This window comes from Podarcis melisellensis (genome assembly GCF_964234715.1).
Source record: "Podarcis melisellensis genome assembly, chromosome: 3".
Classification (NCBI taxonomy): Eukaryota; Metazoa; Chordata; class Lepidosauria; order Squamata; family Lacertidae; genus Podarcis; species Podarcis melisellensis.
Genome location: NC_138530.1, coordinates 45,593,563 through 45,609,582, shown reverse-complemented (window position 1 = coordinate 45,609,582; position 16,020 = coordinate 45,593,563). Strand labels below are relative to the sequence as shown.

Genomic DNA, 16,020 nt, shown 5'->3' with positions numbered 1-16,020 from the left:
CAGGCGCGATGCTGGGTCTTGGTAGCCCCGACTCCCGCAAACCCATTGCAGAAAATCATTGCACGCGCAGTGCTGCGTGGAGAGAAAGAGAGCGTGTGTCCGAGGCTTTCCTTCCTTCTGTACTTTTCGTGCACCGGGAGCGATTCTTAAAAAGCCCTTTCTGTAGCACCTCACCCTCAAAGGACTTGATGAATCATTCACTCATGCACGAACGAAATTAAGCCCTGCAGCATCCCTCTGAAGTGCACAAAATTGTTGCAAAAAGTTGCCTTATCCTGTAACTTTTGAGAATTGCTCCCTATATCCTTCAGCAAGAACAAATTTCTACCTGTCCCGAGCGTAATTTAGTTTATAAACGCTTTTCAAGTTAAGTGAGGAAGAGAATGCAGTTGTACAGGTAACACACTTGAGGCACAAGTGACCAGCACACACACACACACACACTTTTTTTTTTATGGGGAACTTTATTTTAAGCATATGCTGTTGGACAACATAAGGCCTAAAAGAGGTGTGTCCAGCATTTGCCAAAATCTCTTGAGAAGGTGCCAGAGGCATGCTCTGCGGTGGGAAATCTACAATTTAAGGGCTACTGCAGATACCCACAAAACACACACACAAAAACCCATTAAGGGCAGTGAAACTACCAAGAGGGCTCTGATCCAAACACCCAAAAGGGTTTGTAGGGAAGGGCAGTCTCTCAGATATCTGGAACCTAACTTGTTTAGAGCACCTTTCATTAATTCTGTAAACAGACTGGCAACCAACGCAACTGTTTTAGGACAGGGCTTATATGAGTTTGAATGGAAACCACAGCCAATAATTGTAACTGCTGTGTCTGGACTAGCTGAAGTTTTGGAGTCATTCTCAAGGGCAGCCCCACATAGATTGCATTGCAGTAATCCAGTCTAGAAGTTAACAGAGCATGGAGTACTGTGGCCTAGTCATCTGTGTCCAGAAGAGGCCAGAAGCTGAGGAACCAAGCAGAGCTGGAAATAGGGCCTGAGTACTCCAAGCTACTAAAGCCACACTCAAGCTACAAAACCTGCTTCTTCCAGGAATGCAACCCCACTATTCAGAACAGCCCACCTCCTGGATGCTTCTTCCCCTGTTTGAGAACCTCATCTGAAAGTATCAGAGTAAAGATAGTTCTTGCTCCGCTGCTTCTTTTGATACCGCTGAGCTGGAGCCATATTTAAGCTTAGTAGTGCACCAGGAAATTAGAGGTGAACCGAGGACTGGAAAAGTATCCAGTACTTCTAGCTTTGAGTGATACTTATCTATTCTTGCTTATCTTTTTCAGGCTGGCTTTCAGAACTTTATAATTAGTTTGATAGGATGATGAGCATGGAATTTATTTGATCCAAGCTCTCAATCGCGTCAACTTCAAAATGGTTATTCAGTACAAAGGGATGTTGCTAATGAACAGAAACTAAATCACAACATACAGCAGAAATCCACTTCTACAGATTCTGGTGTTCCAGATAGTCTATGAGGGAATAAGACATCTCAAACCTCAGGGGACTTCATTTGAAGTTCATATGCACAGGATTGGGCTGTTTGCCAAAGCAATACTTGACTCTTCCTTACTTCCCTTGGCACTTAGGCCTGGTCTTGGATCCAATTTAAATAGCAAACAAGGCACACAGTACAGTCCTCACAGGAAAGTACAGTACTGTACATATAATCTTTTGTCGTCATAACAATCCTTTGAGGCAGGCTGAGAGAAAGTGACAGGCCCAAGAAATTTGATGGCCAGGAACTGGGAGGGGGAGACTTTCTTTCCAGCCACCCCTCCATACTCTTTTTTGCCCCTTCGTTTGAGCTGCAGCTTTTCTGATAGTAGCAAGTGAGATTGGTGCTTTTCATGCATGCAGGTATTTTGCAGTATTCACATGTTGTCATTAAAATTGCAGCCCATATCCCCGCTTCTCATTTGATCCAGATTTACCCTTTCTGGGGGAAATATGATGTTTTGTTGTTGTTTTTTAAACTGTTGCCAATGACCTATTTTTTGAAAATTCAGCCTGTGGTCTGGATAGAATGTGGTTTGTTGTTCCCTTCTGGCTGCGCCCTGGCCCTATTCATGGCATAGCAGTGGCCTGTCCACACTCTTGGTTTAACTAGAATATAAGATTGCTTAGCTGATAAATAAAAATGACAACACAAAAAATACATAGATGATTCAAAATGATATAAGAAATATCATAAACTAAGTTTGGCAGTTCAGATGTCACAGGAAACTGTGGTTTTAAAAAAATAGAAGAGAACAGGAGGTGCAAGGAGGAAGTGTGCAGGCACATGTCATCTTTTTCATCTGACAAACATGGTAAACATGGTTCATCAGAATAGGTATATTCCATCTAAAATGCACTTCTGTTACTCTTGGTGAAAACTGCTTGTGGCAGATGATAGTTTTTCATTAAAGTTATAGAAAAATGTAAGTGCATATGATTTTATGATGATTTATTCTACTAGAATAACAATTTTAAAACCAGAATGTGAAACATTCCTTTGTGTTACAAACTAACAGTTGCCTATATATACAATGGAGGCAATTAAAGTAGACTGGAGATGTTGAGAAACACAAATTAAAACTTTCCTTTATTTGTTTCCAGCAGATCAGGCAATGAAAGAGCCAGTAGAAGATACAGACCCTAGCACTTTATCCTCAGAAGAAGTATGTAATTTCCTGAATGTATTGTAATGAAATGTAACCGTTAATTCAATTATTGTAAATGTTGGTTACCATTTTATTGTTTTTAATACTGTCAGAACAGGTTCATAATTCCCTGGTATTGCAGGACATTTGGTGAAATGTTTCTGTACCAACTATGCAATGGATAAATTCAGAATAGAACCAGACATTCTAAAATATAGGGAGCTGCCACCAAAACCAAGCACCACACATAAGCCCAGTTCACATATTATGGCTTACTGGGACCATGAGAACGTTGTTGGATCTGGAAGTTTGAAGTTGCTGCTTATACCCAGCACAGTGAAGCATGGCAGCCAAGCCAAGGTGTGTAATCTGGACCTGATACTGTGCTTAAGGTCTCTCCTCTTAAACCTTGAAGCATAACTGAGGTCTGATCTACGGCTACCAGTCATGGTTAAGGAGGACAGACCTGAACCTTATTCCTGGGTTTGGGTAACCTACACATTCACATGGTTCTCAGAAGCCATACTTTGGCTTACTGTGACATGTGAACCAGGCCACTGAGATCCTCCCTTCTCCCACCACAAGGCATAATTCAGCTAATTCTATTACCTACCTATGTATGATACCTTCTCATATGTTGTGAAATGGGACAGGGAGGGAAACGCTTAGAATAATTAAGCCAAGGTATGGGGCAAGTTGGGACGCAGGTGGCGCTGTGGGTTAAAGCCTCAGCGCCTAGGACTTGCCGATCGAAAGGTCGGTGGTTCGAATCCCCGCGGTGGGGTGCGCTCCCGTTGCTCGGTCCCAGCGCCTGCCAACCTAGCAGTTCGAAAGCACCCCCAGGTGCAAGTAGATAAATAGGGACCGCTTACTGGCGGGAAGGTAAACGGCGTTTCCGTGTGCTGCGCTGGCTCGCCAGATGCAGCTTTGTCACGCTGGCCACGTGACCCGGAAGTGTCTCCGGACAGCGCTGGCCCCTGGCCTCTTAAGTGAGATGGGCGCACAACCCCAGAGTCTGTCAAGACTGGCCCGTACGGGCAGGGGTACCTTTACCTTTACCTTTTATGGGGCAAGTTGCATTACAATGAGAGAGGGATGCTGTTTTCAGTGGCAGCTCCATGACATCTGTGATTCTGCAATTTCTATATCTGTTATTGAAGCTTTCAGACCACCACCATGGGGAAAAGAGTCGTGGGTCAGTGGTAGAGCATCTGCCTTGCATTCAGAAGGTCCAAGCCAAGCCCCCTTTTGTCTAGAACCCTGGAGAGCCACTGCCAGTCTGTGTAGACAATACTGAGCTGGATCGGCCAATGGTCTGACTCGGTGTAAGACAGCTTCCTAGCTTCTGAAGCCCACTAAAGGGTTTAACAAAGCTCCATTTATTTCTTCCATGTTCGTTCCTGTCTGGGACTGCAGATACAGGAGGATTGTGGAGTACCTAGCAAGCTGCCATACACGGCAGTTCACACTCTGTTCAGTTTGGTAGGCCTGATATAGAGGAATGGAAAAAGATAGTTTTACAAGGCGACAACAATTAAGTTTGTCAAAATATATCTGATGGTATATTTTGTCTCCCCATCTTTTGAACAGACAAACAAGTACCCTGTTCAAGATACAGCACTACCAAAAGGTAAGTGCAGAAAATTGTAGTACAGTGGTACCTCGGGTTATATACGCTTCAGGTTACAGACGCTTCAGGTTACAGAAATAACCCCTAACCCAGAAATAGTACCTCGGGTTAAGAACTTTGCTTCAGGATGAGAACAGAAATCATGCTCCGGAGGCAGCGGGAGGCCCCATTAGCTAAAGTGGTGCTTCAGGTTAAGAACAGTTTCAGGTTAAGAACGGACCTCTGGAAAGAATTAAGTATTTAACCCGAGGTACCACTGTAGCTATATATTTATAATTATCTAAAACTTTCCTTAACTATGCAAAATAAGTGTGGTTGTCACTTGATGTGGAAAATATACATTGAAATGTCTCTAAAGCCAATGTAGAAAAGTTTGTTTTTAAAACACTTAATTACTGTCTGAATACCAGGTGACCACACATGGAACATCACATGGGGTTATTCAGGTTATCCCTTCTCATTGCAGTCCTGCCCAAGATGCTACTTGGGAGTGGGACTCAGGGCAATCTATGGGGATATTGCTGGAAGTGAAATAGGCAGTCCCTCAATCTGTGTGCAAAAGTGCCTTCACACAGAGGAATGGACTGTAGCTCAGCAGTGGAGGGTCTGCTTTGACTGCAGAAGGTCCCAGCTTCCATCCCCAGTAGAGCTGGGAATGTTTGAGAGGAGCTTAGACAACACATCACTTTTGGACGAAAGCAGCAGAAGGAGCAGGCAGGTTGCTTGGTTTAAAGCAGAGACCAGGGAATGACCTATCTTATTGTTTGCTGCACTTGGAAAGAAAGATGGTTTCCTTTCTTGCAGCACCTAAAATATCTCTCCACCCCTTAGCCTTGCTATTTCTGCCCCATCCCCATTGCTACCCTTGCTTTCCTTCCACCTCCCACTCTATGCTCGCTTTTTCTTGCTCTCCCAGCCCTTAAACTCTTTCTCCCCCTCTCCTAGTCTCCCTTTCTTTCCCTTCCACCCTCTAATCCAGGGGTCAGCAACCTTTTTCAGCCGTGGGCTGGTCTGCCGTCCCTCAGACCATGTGGTGGGCTGGACTATATTTTGGGGGGGAAATGAATGAATTCCTATGCCCCGCAAATAACCTGGAGATGCATTTTAAATAAAAGGACACATTCTACTCATGTAAAAACACGCTGATTCCCGGACCGTCCACAGGCCAGATTGAGAAGGTGATTGGGCCACATCTGGCCCCCAGGCCTTAGGTTGCCTACCCTTGCTCTAATCACTCTGTCCCCCCACCCCCAGCTCCTCACCATACTCTCCCCCACTGCCAATGCACCACCTAAACTCTTGCGTGTTTGTGCATAAAGTGTGTCTCTGTCTAAAGTGTGTTATGCCTATTATGGTCTCTGGCTGCACCTTTCCCCCAGTCACCCTGCTGCTAGATGCCCTGCCCTGCCTTTTCTCCTGTTCTTCACTCCAGCGACCCCAGCCGCCTTCTGTGCCACCAGAAGTTGTGAACATCTTTTTAAAAAAATAAAATGCATGCATGGCTCGCTCCTGTTTGCTTTTTGCAACACACATACATCAATTTTTTGCCCTCTCCCCATCACCAGCAGAAGGGAGCAGCATTATATTTTAAGGGCAATAGACAGTTTAGGCTTAAGCTTGTCTTAAGTATTCAGAGGTGAATCCCATTGAGTAGTAGAGAGTCTGGAACTGCAGTGGGAACAGCAACATTAGCAGCTCACAATACAGGCAAGTCCCAACCAGGCCTCCCACCACTCCAGACAGCCTGGGGCATCAAGAGACCTCATTCAAGAATGTTTAATTTGATATCCAATAAAAGTTTTCATTAATTAGAGGGTTGTTTGGAAATTTTGTTTTATGTGATTTTGTTTTAGAAAATCCATGTAAACTGTCTTGGAAGGGTTATGCCCTGAAAGGTGGGTTTGACACATTCTAAATGCATGCCAAAAGAGCTTCATTACTTCCTAGTAAATGTGATTAGAATTGCAACATTGGTGTCACTTTTGCTGTAACATTAAACTGTGTGTAACATTAGGTACATTAATTCAATGAAAACGCTTGTTTTCACAATCCTGCATGGGGAGCAGGATTGTGGCCACAGCAGGACATGCAGTGGTGCAGACCAAAAAAATGTCCCCACCATGCTCCTGTTTGAATTGAGAAGAAAGCTTCTGTTGGTAGTTAAACTGCACACCTGCAGAGGCAGAATCCTGCTCCCTGGCAGCTGTGATTTACATATACCGTATTTTTTGCACCATAACACTCACTTTTTTTCCTCCTAGAAAGTAAGGGGAAATGTATATGCGTGTTATGGAGCGAATGCCTGCTGGTGGTAGTGGGGATCTGCTGCAGTCGTGAGCAGAGGATCCATGGTTCCCCTTCCTTCCCTCCTCCGTGGTTACAAAGCATGGATCCACATGGATCCTCAGGATTTTTGCATTGGGCTACTCCAAACGCACTGTCAGATCACATGTCTGTGGCCACAGCATGAACCACAAAAATCATATATCCACTATTTCGTTTAGAATATTTTTTTCCTTGTTTTCCTCCTCTAAAAACTACGTGCGTGTTATGGTCTGGTGCGTGTTATAGAGCGAAAAATACGGTAGTTTAAAGTGCCTGTTAGCTGGCCCATCGGATTAATTGCTGCAGAATGAGTGCTGTGCCTCAGCAACACCATAGAGCATTTTATTATTCTATCACAGTTGTGGCCTGTGCCTTCTGTTTCTCCTCTGTCTCTCATTGCGTCAAGCCCGGCATCTTAAAATTGAGTAGACAAGACTGGAGTTGTGCATCAATAGTACAAAGTCCCATTCCCTGCCAAATCCTGTGAAAGTCGGAGAAGATTGATAGAGCATTTTCTTTCAAATCAAATGGGACTGGGTATTTAAATGCAACTTTAAATGCAATAAGAGTAAGACAGATGTTTTGGGAGAGGTGTTTAGCATAACGAATGGTGGTGATTCTTCACTCATAATGCACATGCACAGAGTGGGTTGTTGTTGTTGTTGTTGTTTTTAATCCATGGCTTCCATGTTGTGGGGAGCCAGTGAACCGAATGTTGTGCCCCCTGGTATAAATTGCCTCTTTTGCAATATGTAGAGCTCTTGGCAAGCCATTGCTGGTTTTGCTAGTATGCGTGGAACTGCACGGCTGGCTTCTTGCCCTGATATATAAATTGTCGTCATAATCTAGCTGAATTTTAGTAAGCAAAGATGGTGAGAGCTGAATGTGACTAACACTTCAGAATTTGCCTTTTTAGACGACGAATACCAAACAGAAAAAGTGACGTTGGAAATAGCATCTGTTAACATTAGGAGCCTGACATCTGATTCGGGTCTCATACAACAGGTAAGCTGTTAAACTAGCATGTTTTGCTGATACATAAAGCTTAATTAACATTTATTGTGTCCCAACAGCTTACTACTAGTTCAACAGAAGTCTTGTTTTAGTTTGGTGTTCAAAAGATAAAAAGGGAAAAGAGATGACACAAAGCCATGGAAAAGCCCTCAAGCTCCAGGGAATCCCAGGTCAACACCCATCTCATATTTGAAGCATGGGCACCTTGGGTCTCCAGTTAAGACCTTAACAGGTGGTCAGGATCATATGGCAGCAAGCAGCTCTCAAAGAAACTCCCATATTGTTTGCGGCTCTGTAGCAGGGGTAGGAAAATCCTGGCCTGTGGACCAAACATGGTTCTCCAGGCCTGCCCATTTGGCCCACAAGGCCATTTTCAGGAAGCCATGCCCATCTGCCCCACCCCTGACAGACTCTGTCCCAGCTTCTGCCAGCCTAGCAGTCCGAAAACATACCAGTGCTAGTAGATAAATAAGTACCACTGTGGTGGGAAGGTAAACTGCATTTCTGTATGCTCTGGCTTCTGTCACAGTGTCCCGTTGCACCAGAAGTCATGCTGGCAACATGGCCCGGAAAGCTGTCTGTGGACAAACGCCAGCTTCCTTGGCCTGAAAAGTGAGATGAGCGCCACACCCCATAGTCGCCTTTGACTGGACTTAACCGTCCAGGCGTCCTTTATCTTTGCCTTACCTATATGATGTCAGGTATGGGCTGGGTAATAGTGGGTCTTCAAAGGAACAATAAGCGTAAAGTTTCCAGTTGTTCCTTTGATCAGACGAGGTGTGCTCCCACCAATTATTTAGTTAATGGGCGGAGGGGAGCATGCCTTCAATCCCCTCATTTGAAGAAGAAATGCATGAGGGAAAGGGGGTCTGAAAGCTCCTTTGTAAACATCTTCATGAGAAGATGTTTACAAGGGGCTGTTTGAAAACCCCAGTTTGCTTTGAAGTCCCAGCCATCAAGGCTTCAAAGGAAAGCATCACTAGATGTCACTATGAAACCTATATGCTGAGGTCTAGCTACTGGTCCGATTAGGTCCTGGGTCACACCCTATTCTTAGCTCTGTTATGGCAGTGTGGGGAGGCACTCATTAATGCATAACCTTACCCACTTCTCATGGAAGTAAACCAGAGGCCATTTTTTGGTGTTAGGTTTGGGACTGGTGTGAAGTGGTCTCTCCGTGGGGATGTGGTCGTGGTTTGGAGGATTTGGTGCAGGTGTGCTCCTCCTCTGTGCCCCCCCCCATGACTACATCCCATTTTGGCTGTTTTGCTCCTGTACTTTCACCAGTAGAATGTTCTATTAGCATATTCGGTGTGGTTTCACTGGTGTACTTTTTGTGCTAATGGTGTGTCTCAGGTTCTTCAATGCAGTAGTGCTTCAACCAATTCCTATAGCCCCTCAGCTGGCTGAACTTGAGTACAGGATTATACCCTTAGGGAACAAAAGGTCTTTATCAAAACAACACATCATATTAAACTGGCTTCTGACTTCAGTTGAAGTGTGTATGTGTGTTACAGATAGGTAGCCGTGTTGGTCTGCCATAGTCAAAACAAAAAAAAAGGTGTTTGTGTATGTGTGTGTGTGTTTTAAAGCAGTGAAACTGATTTCCCTTTACAAATGTTTCAGTGTATTTGCAGAAGCTACATTTTGCCTTTAGGGTGTACTGGTTTTTCTCATCTTCCAACTCGTGGAAGGCAAATTTGTAGTTCTGTCTGGTCTTGCAATTTATTAATAGGCAATAAAAATGATCTTGTTAAATGGCAATGTTTTAATAGCTGGTTACTTCTCTTACAGTATAAACATATACTGACTAGCATGCACCAAAATGGACACAACTGTATTTGAAGTTGTTTTAGAAGTAATCACATGTGAATTAATCTTTTATTGAATTGGTGGAGTTTGTGGCATGCCTTGACAGGAACAGCTGAGCTCCTACCTACCACTCTGGCATTGAACTGCAGCCTGCTTGTCTGGCTCACAAGACACAAAGCTAAACTACCACGAAGGACAGGGGGCTGTATATGTATGGCAGACACACACTGTAGTGGGAGGATCTCATATTGTTGTCTTGTTGTACATTTTTCAGAAAAGGGGGGAGCACCTTGGGTTTAGCGAGAATTCTTAGATATTATACAAAATTGGGTGTTTTAATATAAATCCAAACAAAGCAATATTTTATCCTGCTTTTGCAGTTTGCTCTGAAATGCCAATCTGGCACACAGTATACTAATTTTATCTTGCTTTAGCTTCATTCTTCTTGTACAGTGTTCTTGTTGATATGATTCAAAGACTCTGGTAGGTCAATTCCATCTGAACACAGAGGTTAATTTGGGGTGCCATAGTTTTCAGCAGGGTTGAACAGAATGAGCCAATGATGCACTTGACTTTGGAAAACAGAGGAGTACATCCCACTATGCTCTGCTAGGTGTTGCCATCCCTTTCACATTAGATTACCCATTTAGAGTTTCATCTTGGATTTATTCATCTGCTGCAGGATTGATACCTAGTTGCCTTCCTTGGTCACAGTGGGAGATACTTGATATTTAGTGTCTAGCTCTTTCCAAAGGCATCTGACTGATGTTGGAAAACATATTGCTGGACTAGATGGATCCTTGTTCTGATCCAGCAGGGTGGTCCTTATGTCCTTAGTAAAGAACCGATGGCTGTAGGGCACACCTCCAGGCCTCTGGGATTATCAGACAATCCTCAAGACACAATCCTCTTAAACGTTCCAGACAGCATTCTAGACTACAACTGGGACCAGCAGCAAACTGTTGCAGGGTTGCCGTTCCCAGTCAGCCATGCCCTGCCTCCAGGATATTCTATTGCATTCTCCTACCTACAATGGTCAGTTAGCATTCTGTGACTACCGGGCATGCTGAGTTCCCATTGGGCTGTTTTGGGGTGGTGGGGCAGGGTCCCCTACTTAGGATTCTTCCTAAATACTTTTTGTGCTTCTGCAAACATTGGGAGTTTCCCCAAGTCTGCTGATACTTCCCTTTTATGCACAAGTGCTGCCATTTTGGGTACAATGAGCAGTAGCACTCATGCCTGAACATTGGAAATAGAAGGACTGATATTGCAGTGCTGACTCTCCACTGGCGTTCTGGTTCTCTTAACACATGGCATTGTCTTTTCTCTCTGTCCATCCCATTAAATCGATTGCCAGTATCAGTGCTGGTCATGTTTCCATCAGGTCCTGCTATCTCTATTCTGGAGAAAGTCCACCAGCGTCTCAGCAACCAGAAGCAACACACACTATCGTATCCTGTCTTGTTTTTGTTTAATAGGTTAATAGTTAATAGTTTTTTAAAAAATAGTTTTTAATAGTTAATAGCTCAGCCGGTAAAGCATGAGACTCATAATCATGGGTTTGAGTCCCATGTTGGGCAAAATATTCCTGCATTGCATGTGCTTAGACTAGATGACCCTTGTGGTCCCTTCCAGCTCTACAGTTCTATGCCAAAACTTTAGGAGAGCTGGGGAAAACCACAGTAATGGCAGTACAGTCATACTTTGGATCCCAAACGCCTTGCGAGTTGAACGTTTTAACTCCTGAACACTGCAAACCCGGAAGTGAGTGTTCCGGTTTGTGAACATTCTTTGGAACCCAGGCAATCAACATGGCTTCTATGGCTTCCGATTGGCTGCAGGAGCGTTCTGCAGCCAATCGGCAGCCGCACCTTGGTTTCCAAACATTTGGGAAGTCAAATGGACTTCTGGAATGTATTCCGTTTGACTTCTGAGGTACAACTGTAGTAAATTTCCCCCCTGCCCTACCCCAGCCCTGGGATGCAGATATCAGCTGAGCAACATTTCCAAGGATTTCAGTGAGAAATCCTTAGTTGACTGGTGTCTAGGGTTTATGCAAATCTGACAATATAAATAAAAGTTATTTAGTACTGGAAAAGAGAAATCCAGTGAGGGAGAAGCCCCTCGATTATGACTACAACTCTCTCATTAGCATGTAACATTTCACCAGAGAGAATGGTGCAGGGAACGCCGACTTTCAACCGAGATAAAGATGTGTAGGATTCTGCCTGCCCCTTCTGCGGATTCTGATTATCCCCAGAAGACAGATTAGGCATTGTGTGCATAGTTGCCATGGCCGTAGCACATTCATTATCTATGTAGCCTATTTGGAATGGATTTACTGATGCAGTGAAGCGTAGGTGGGCAAGGTGTCTGGTTACAGTGTCTTATATAACTACATAGTTTACCTGTATTTGCATGCACAACTTACGACCTGATGCAGAGTGTTTTGTGATACTCTTGGGTGAATGAAGCTATACAAAAGGCAACTGTATTTTCCTGAAGATATCTCAAGGGAAAGCCCCTCATTGCTCTAATCTTTAAAACATAAAATAAACAGGGAAAGGGTGTGCTTCAACTGGGTTTATAGCCTTTTCGTAATAGTACAAGCAGTTGCTGCTGATCTGTTGCCATCGCCAGGGTCCTTCTTGGCCTAACCTTACTGCTGAGAAATGTTTGTCCAAATCATTTAAAGCCTTGCATAAAATGGTTAATCTCACCCGCTCATCTCCCCCCCCCCCAAAGCAATAGCTACTTACGTATTTCTCTAGATTCAGGCCTCATAGGTTGATAAATTAAATTTCCTTTCCCTGGAACAAGACTTTAAATCAACATTACTTTTTTTTGCAGCCAGAAGAAGATGATGACAGCCAAAGTAGTACTGGTGAATCACCTACAGGTAATGCAGTGCCCCTAGCCAAATGAACTTAGTGCCTGGATTTAATTTAGAACCGCCAGCAAACAAAGGGAATTATCTTTATTACATTGATTTTAAAAAATAAAAAACAACCCCAAACCAAACACTTTTATCTTACACAACTGTGCTCTATTATATCATAGTTTCTTAGATCAGACTTTAACAAAATGTTTAGTGGATGCTCAAGGTCTTTTAAAAGTGATCCTGTAAGGTGGAGACATGCAGAAAATTAATATTAACATTGAACTTGTTTGTCTAGATAACTTGCATGAGGCCCCTGCTCCTGTTTTGTTTGTTTTTCACTGGGGAAGTTGGAAGGTTAACCCGTTCTGATACAACTTTTATTAGCAGCATGTCCAGGCCACTTCATCAGGTAGCATGGTAGCATAATCAGCTCTGTTGGATTTAGGTAGTCAGAGCTCAGCAGTAGAGCACATGGGTTGCACACATGATGCCTCTGCCATCTCCAGTTAATAAGGTCTCACAGAAGTGGTCTGAGATTTTGGGAAGCCAATATCATTGAGAATGGACAATGTCAATCTACATGGGTTAATGATTTCTGTAGACGGCTGCTTTCTGTGTCTGTATGCTTTCTGTGTTCTCTGTGTAGTGCATAAGAAAACCATAGATATGCTCATTTATTTCAGAAACAGTTTGTGTAGGGTTGCTGCATGTCTGGAAAACCCCAGACATGTCCTCTTTTGGGGAGACAATGGACATCTGGGCAGATTTTTACATTTTAAAGGAAATGTCTGGGTTTTGAGGGCTTGGGCTGCACACCGCAGCCACTGCTAGCCTGAGATGGGGAAAAGGGCGAGTGGGGCACCCTTTTTTGCTCTTCAAGATATGGCAACCCTAGTTTGTGAAGCATATTATTTTTCAGAATGGCAAGTATTGGCCCAATTCAGATGGGTTTGATAAGCCTTGGCTTTATATCTAGAATGCAGCTCTATATCTTGAAGGGAACTCTTAAATCTCAGTTTCCTGGATCTGGTGTCATGAAACTTTGACTTAAGAAACCAATAAAGTTTTCTTGAATCCACACAGTGGAGGGGAGAGGGGAAGGAGGGAGCACATAGGTAAATGGCTCATTCCCAGTTTGATAAACTACAATTCATTGATCAGTACAGCTGAATGAAGCCATTGAGTTTTATGTGCCACAAAGCTAAGGAATAACTCCAATATAATTGTACTTCTAGCTCTGAAGAAGACATGTACAGAAAATGGCACCTGCTCCTTATGTTTGTCTTGCCAGCCAACCATCAGTGACCTGCTCAATGATGAGGACTTGCTGTATATGATGAGGATAAAGTTGGATCCCGCCCACCCTACAGTGAAAAACTGGAGAAACTTTGCAAGCAAATGGGGAATGACCTACGATGAATTGTGTTTCCTGGAGCAGAAACAACAGAGCCCCACCTTGGAGTTTTTGCTACGGAATAGTGACAGAACTGTGGAGCAGCTGATTGATCTCTGTAAATTATATCAAAGAGTTGATATTGAGAAAATGCTGCTGAAGTGGGTGGAAAAAGAATGGCCAAAGAGACGGCATGGAACCTATCACAACAACTACTAAATGAAAGAAAATGTCCAGTCCACATTACTTCTATGGTGGAAAATTGAGAGAGTAACATAACTCTGTTCAGTTTGCTAAGTGTGCATGGGTAGCTTTCCTTTGTTAGTGAAAGGAACCACATTCATTTTTGCAACATAAAATGTTTACTGTATCTGTGTACCTAGCCTTTGCAACAAAACACGGGTGATCTTTAAATATGCATCAGCTCAATGCAGCAAAAGAAGAATGGCAACCACAATAAACTATTTGGGCTGACTGCACAGTTACTTCCTTCAAACAAACTGAACTATACTTAATTCCCATTTTCACAGAGAGAATAATGAAAGTGAAGAAGGAAAAGGGTCTGGGCTCCTCTTTAAAGGGCCCATACCGGTACTGCTGGGGCCTGTTCCACCCCACCATAGTTGCCTCAGCCATAGAGAGAAGAAAGCAGACCATACCAGCACTGGAATATCCTCATTTATTTAACCTAGCCTGCTAATTCCTGTGGGGATATATTTTTGTACTTCTAAAGATATATGTGAACTGTACAGAAGTAAGGCATGTGCTTCTGAAGAAAGCAGTCTAGGGGCACCCAAGGTGGGCTTCCTTGGGCCCTAACAACTCCAGAGTCCCCTCATCCTGCCGCTACCCATCTAGCAGCCCTGAGTGAGCTGGCAGCAAAAGGAGCAAGGAGGAAATGGACCAGCACTCTCTAATCACCTCATCCTCAACCTTAGGGTGTGGATTGGGCCCACAGGACAAGATAAATGGATGGGCAAGGTCAACAGTAATAAGAAGGACGTGGGACTACTTGAAGTGGGGTTCCTGAAGGCATCTAGCTGAAGGTCTCCCAAAACCTGGAGCTGACAGTGGGAGTATGTAGTCCTCTTTGCCTTATGTTTGTGTCAATACAGATTGAGTTTTACTGCTACAGTTAAAGGTCCTGGACTATGAGTGAGTGACACAGAAAACTGTGGCAGCTTCCCTTTGCTGTTGCTTCTGAAAGCTATGATCAGCAATTGCATTCCCTTGACTTAAGGTTGGTTTCTCTTCCCTGCCCCCATCTGTATTCTTGAGTATTAGATGTCATCCAGATCTTTCAAGTTCTAACCTGCATAACGAAAATAAACTCTGAACATTTTATGTTTGGAACAGCTTTGTATTTGGAATCGTGTGCTGTTTAGATACTCTGCTTTAATAAATTAATTTTGGGCAAGTATTATAAACAACATAGTCATTATATAAATTTGTGTTTAAATAAAGCAACACCTTTAGGGTGTGCAATCCTGTATTGCAAGTAAAATAAATTGCATACAGTATTTAGTTCACAGAGAATTGTCAAGAGCCAGTAGCTCTAGCTTGTTTCAGATTATTCAAGTTCACTGTAGTGTCTCTGTAGTTTTAGATCTTTTAGCTTCTTTGAATTAAAGTGGTTAAATCTCAAATGTGGCAATATATTGAAATATTTTTGGAGTGATTCCATTAATTGGAATTGCTCATTCCCTGTGGTTAGTAGATTTGTTCCAACATGTTTTCAGAGACAGTTTGAGAACTAGTATTAGAGGCTGTTACAAAGCATTTATCTCTACAATATTATCATAACAATTATGAGAGATCTATTAGTAAACTATTGAAAGAAATAGTCTTAGAAATTAACTTTCAGATTAATTACAGCCACTTGAATATGCATTGGTTTATATCTTACATAGCATGACACAATGGTGGGCAGAGGGCCAATTCAGAGGTAAAAGTCAGACACTTTGAATACATTACAAATGTGAAGGGTATGCTGTAGAAAAAATGAATCATTTGATACATATATGAATAGAAAAAGGGATCATTTGTTACACATGTGAATTGGAACAGAGATAATGAGAAACCATAGGATCAAGATCTGTATTTAAAGAATGAAGGGCTAAACCATTTTATTTTAATATAAAATAAAATGTTGAGCTATAGCCCTAACCATGCATGCTTAGCAGCAATTCGTTTAAATTGAATGGGACTTACTTCTGAGTAGGTATGCTTATGACTGAAGCCTTTTTCAGACATGCTAAGCTCTTGAAAATTATTCTGAATAGCTTTCGGAGTTGCTACCTTCAAGA

The 16,020-nt window shown here is 43.0% G+C and overlaps 1 protein-coding gene across 3 annotated transcripts in view; it reads left to right on the top strand.

The window, feature by feature from the left end:
* The window catches only part of EDARADD (EDAR associated via death domain), a 31,215-nt gene extending 16,148 nt beyond the window's left edge, over window positions 1-15,067 (top strand). For 2 of the 3 annotated variants that reach the window (XM_081906978.1, XM_081906977.1), the window contains exons 4-8: window positions 2,616-2,677; window positions 4,250-4,289; window positions 7,531-7,619; window positions 12,291-12,339; window positions 13,557-15,067. In XM_081906978.1, the coding sequence (XP_081763104.1) occupies window positions 2,616-2,677; window positions 4,250-4,289; window positions 7,531-7,619; window positions 12,291-12,339; window positions 13,557-13,933 (617 nt within the window). In that variant the 3' untranslated portion in view covers window positions 13,934-15,067. The remainder of the gene's footprint in view (window positions 1-2,615; window positions 2,678-4,249; window positions 4,290-7,530; window positions 7,620-12,290; window positions 12,340-13,556) is intronic. The other variant, XM_081906979.1, reaches the window with a different exon arrangement.
* Window positions 15,068-16,020: the final 953 nt, after the last annotated feature.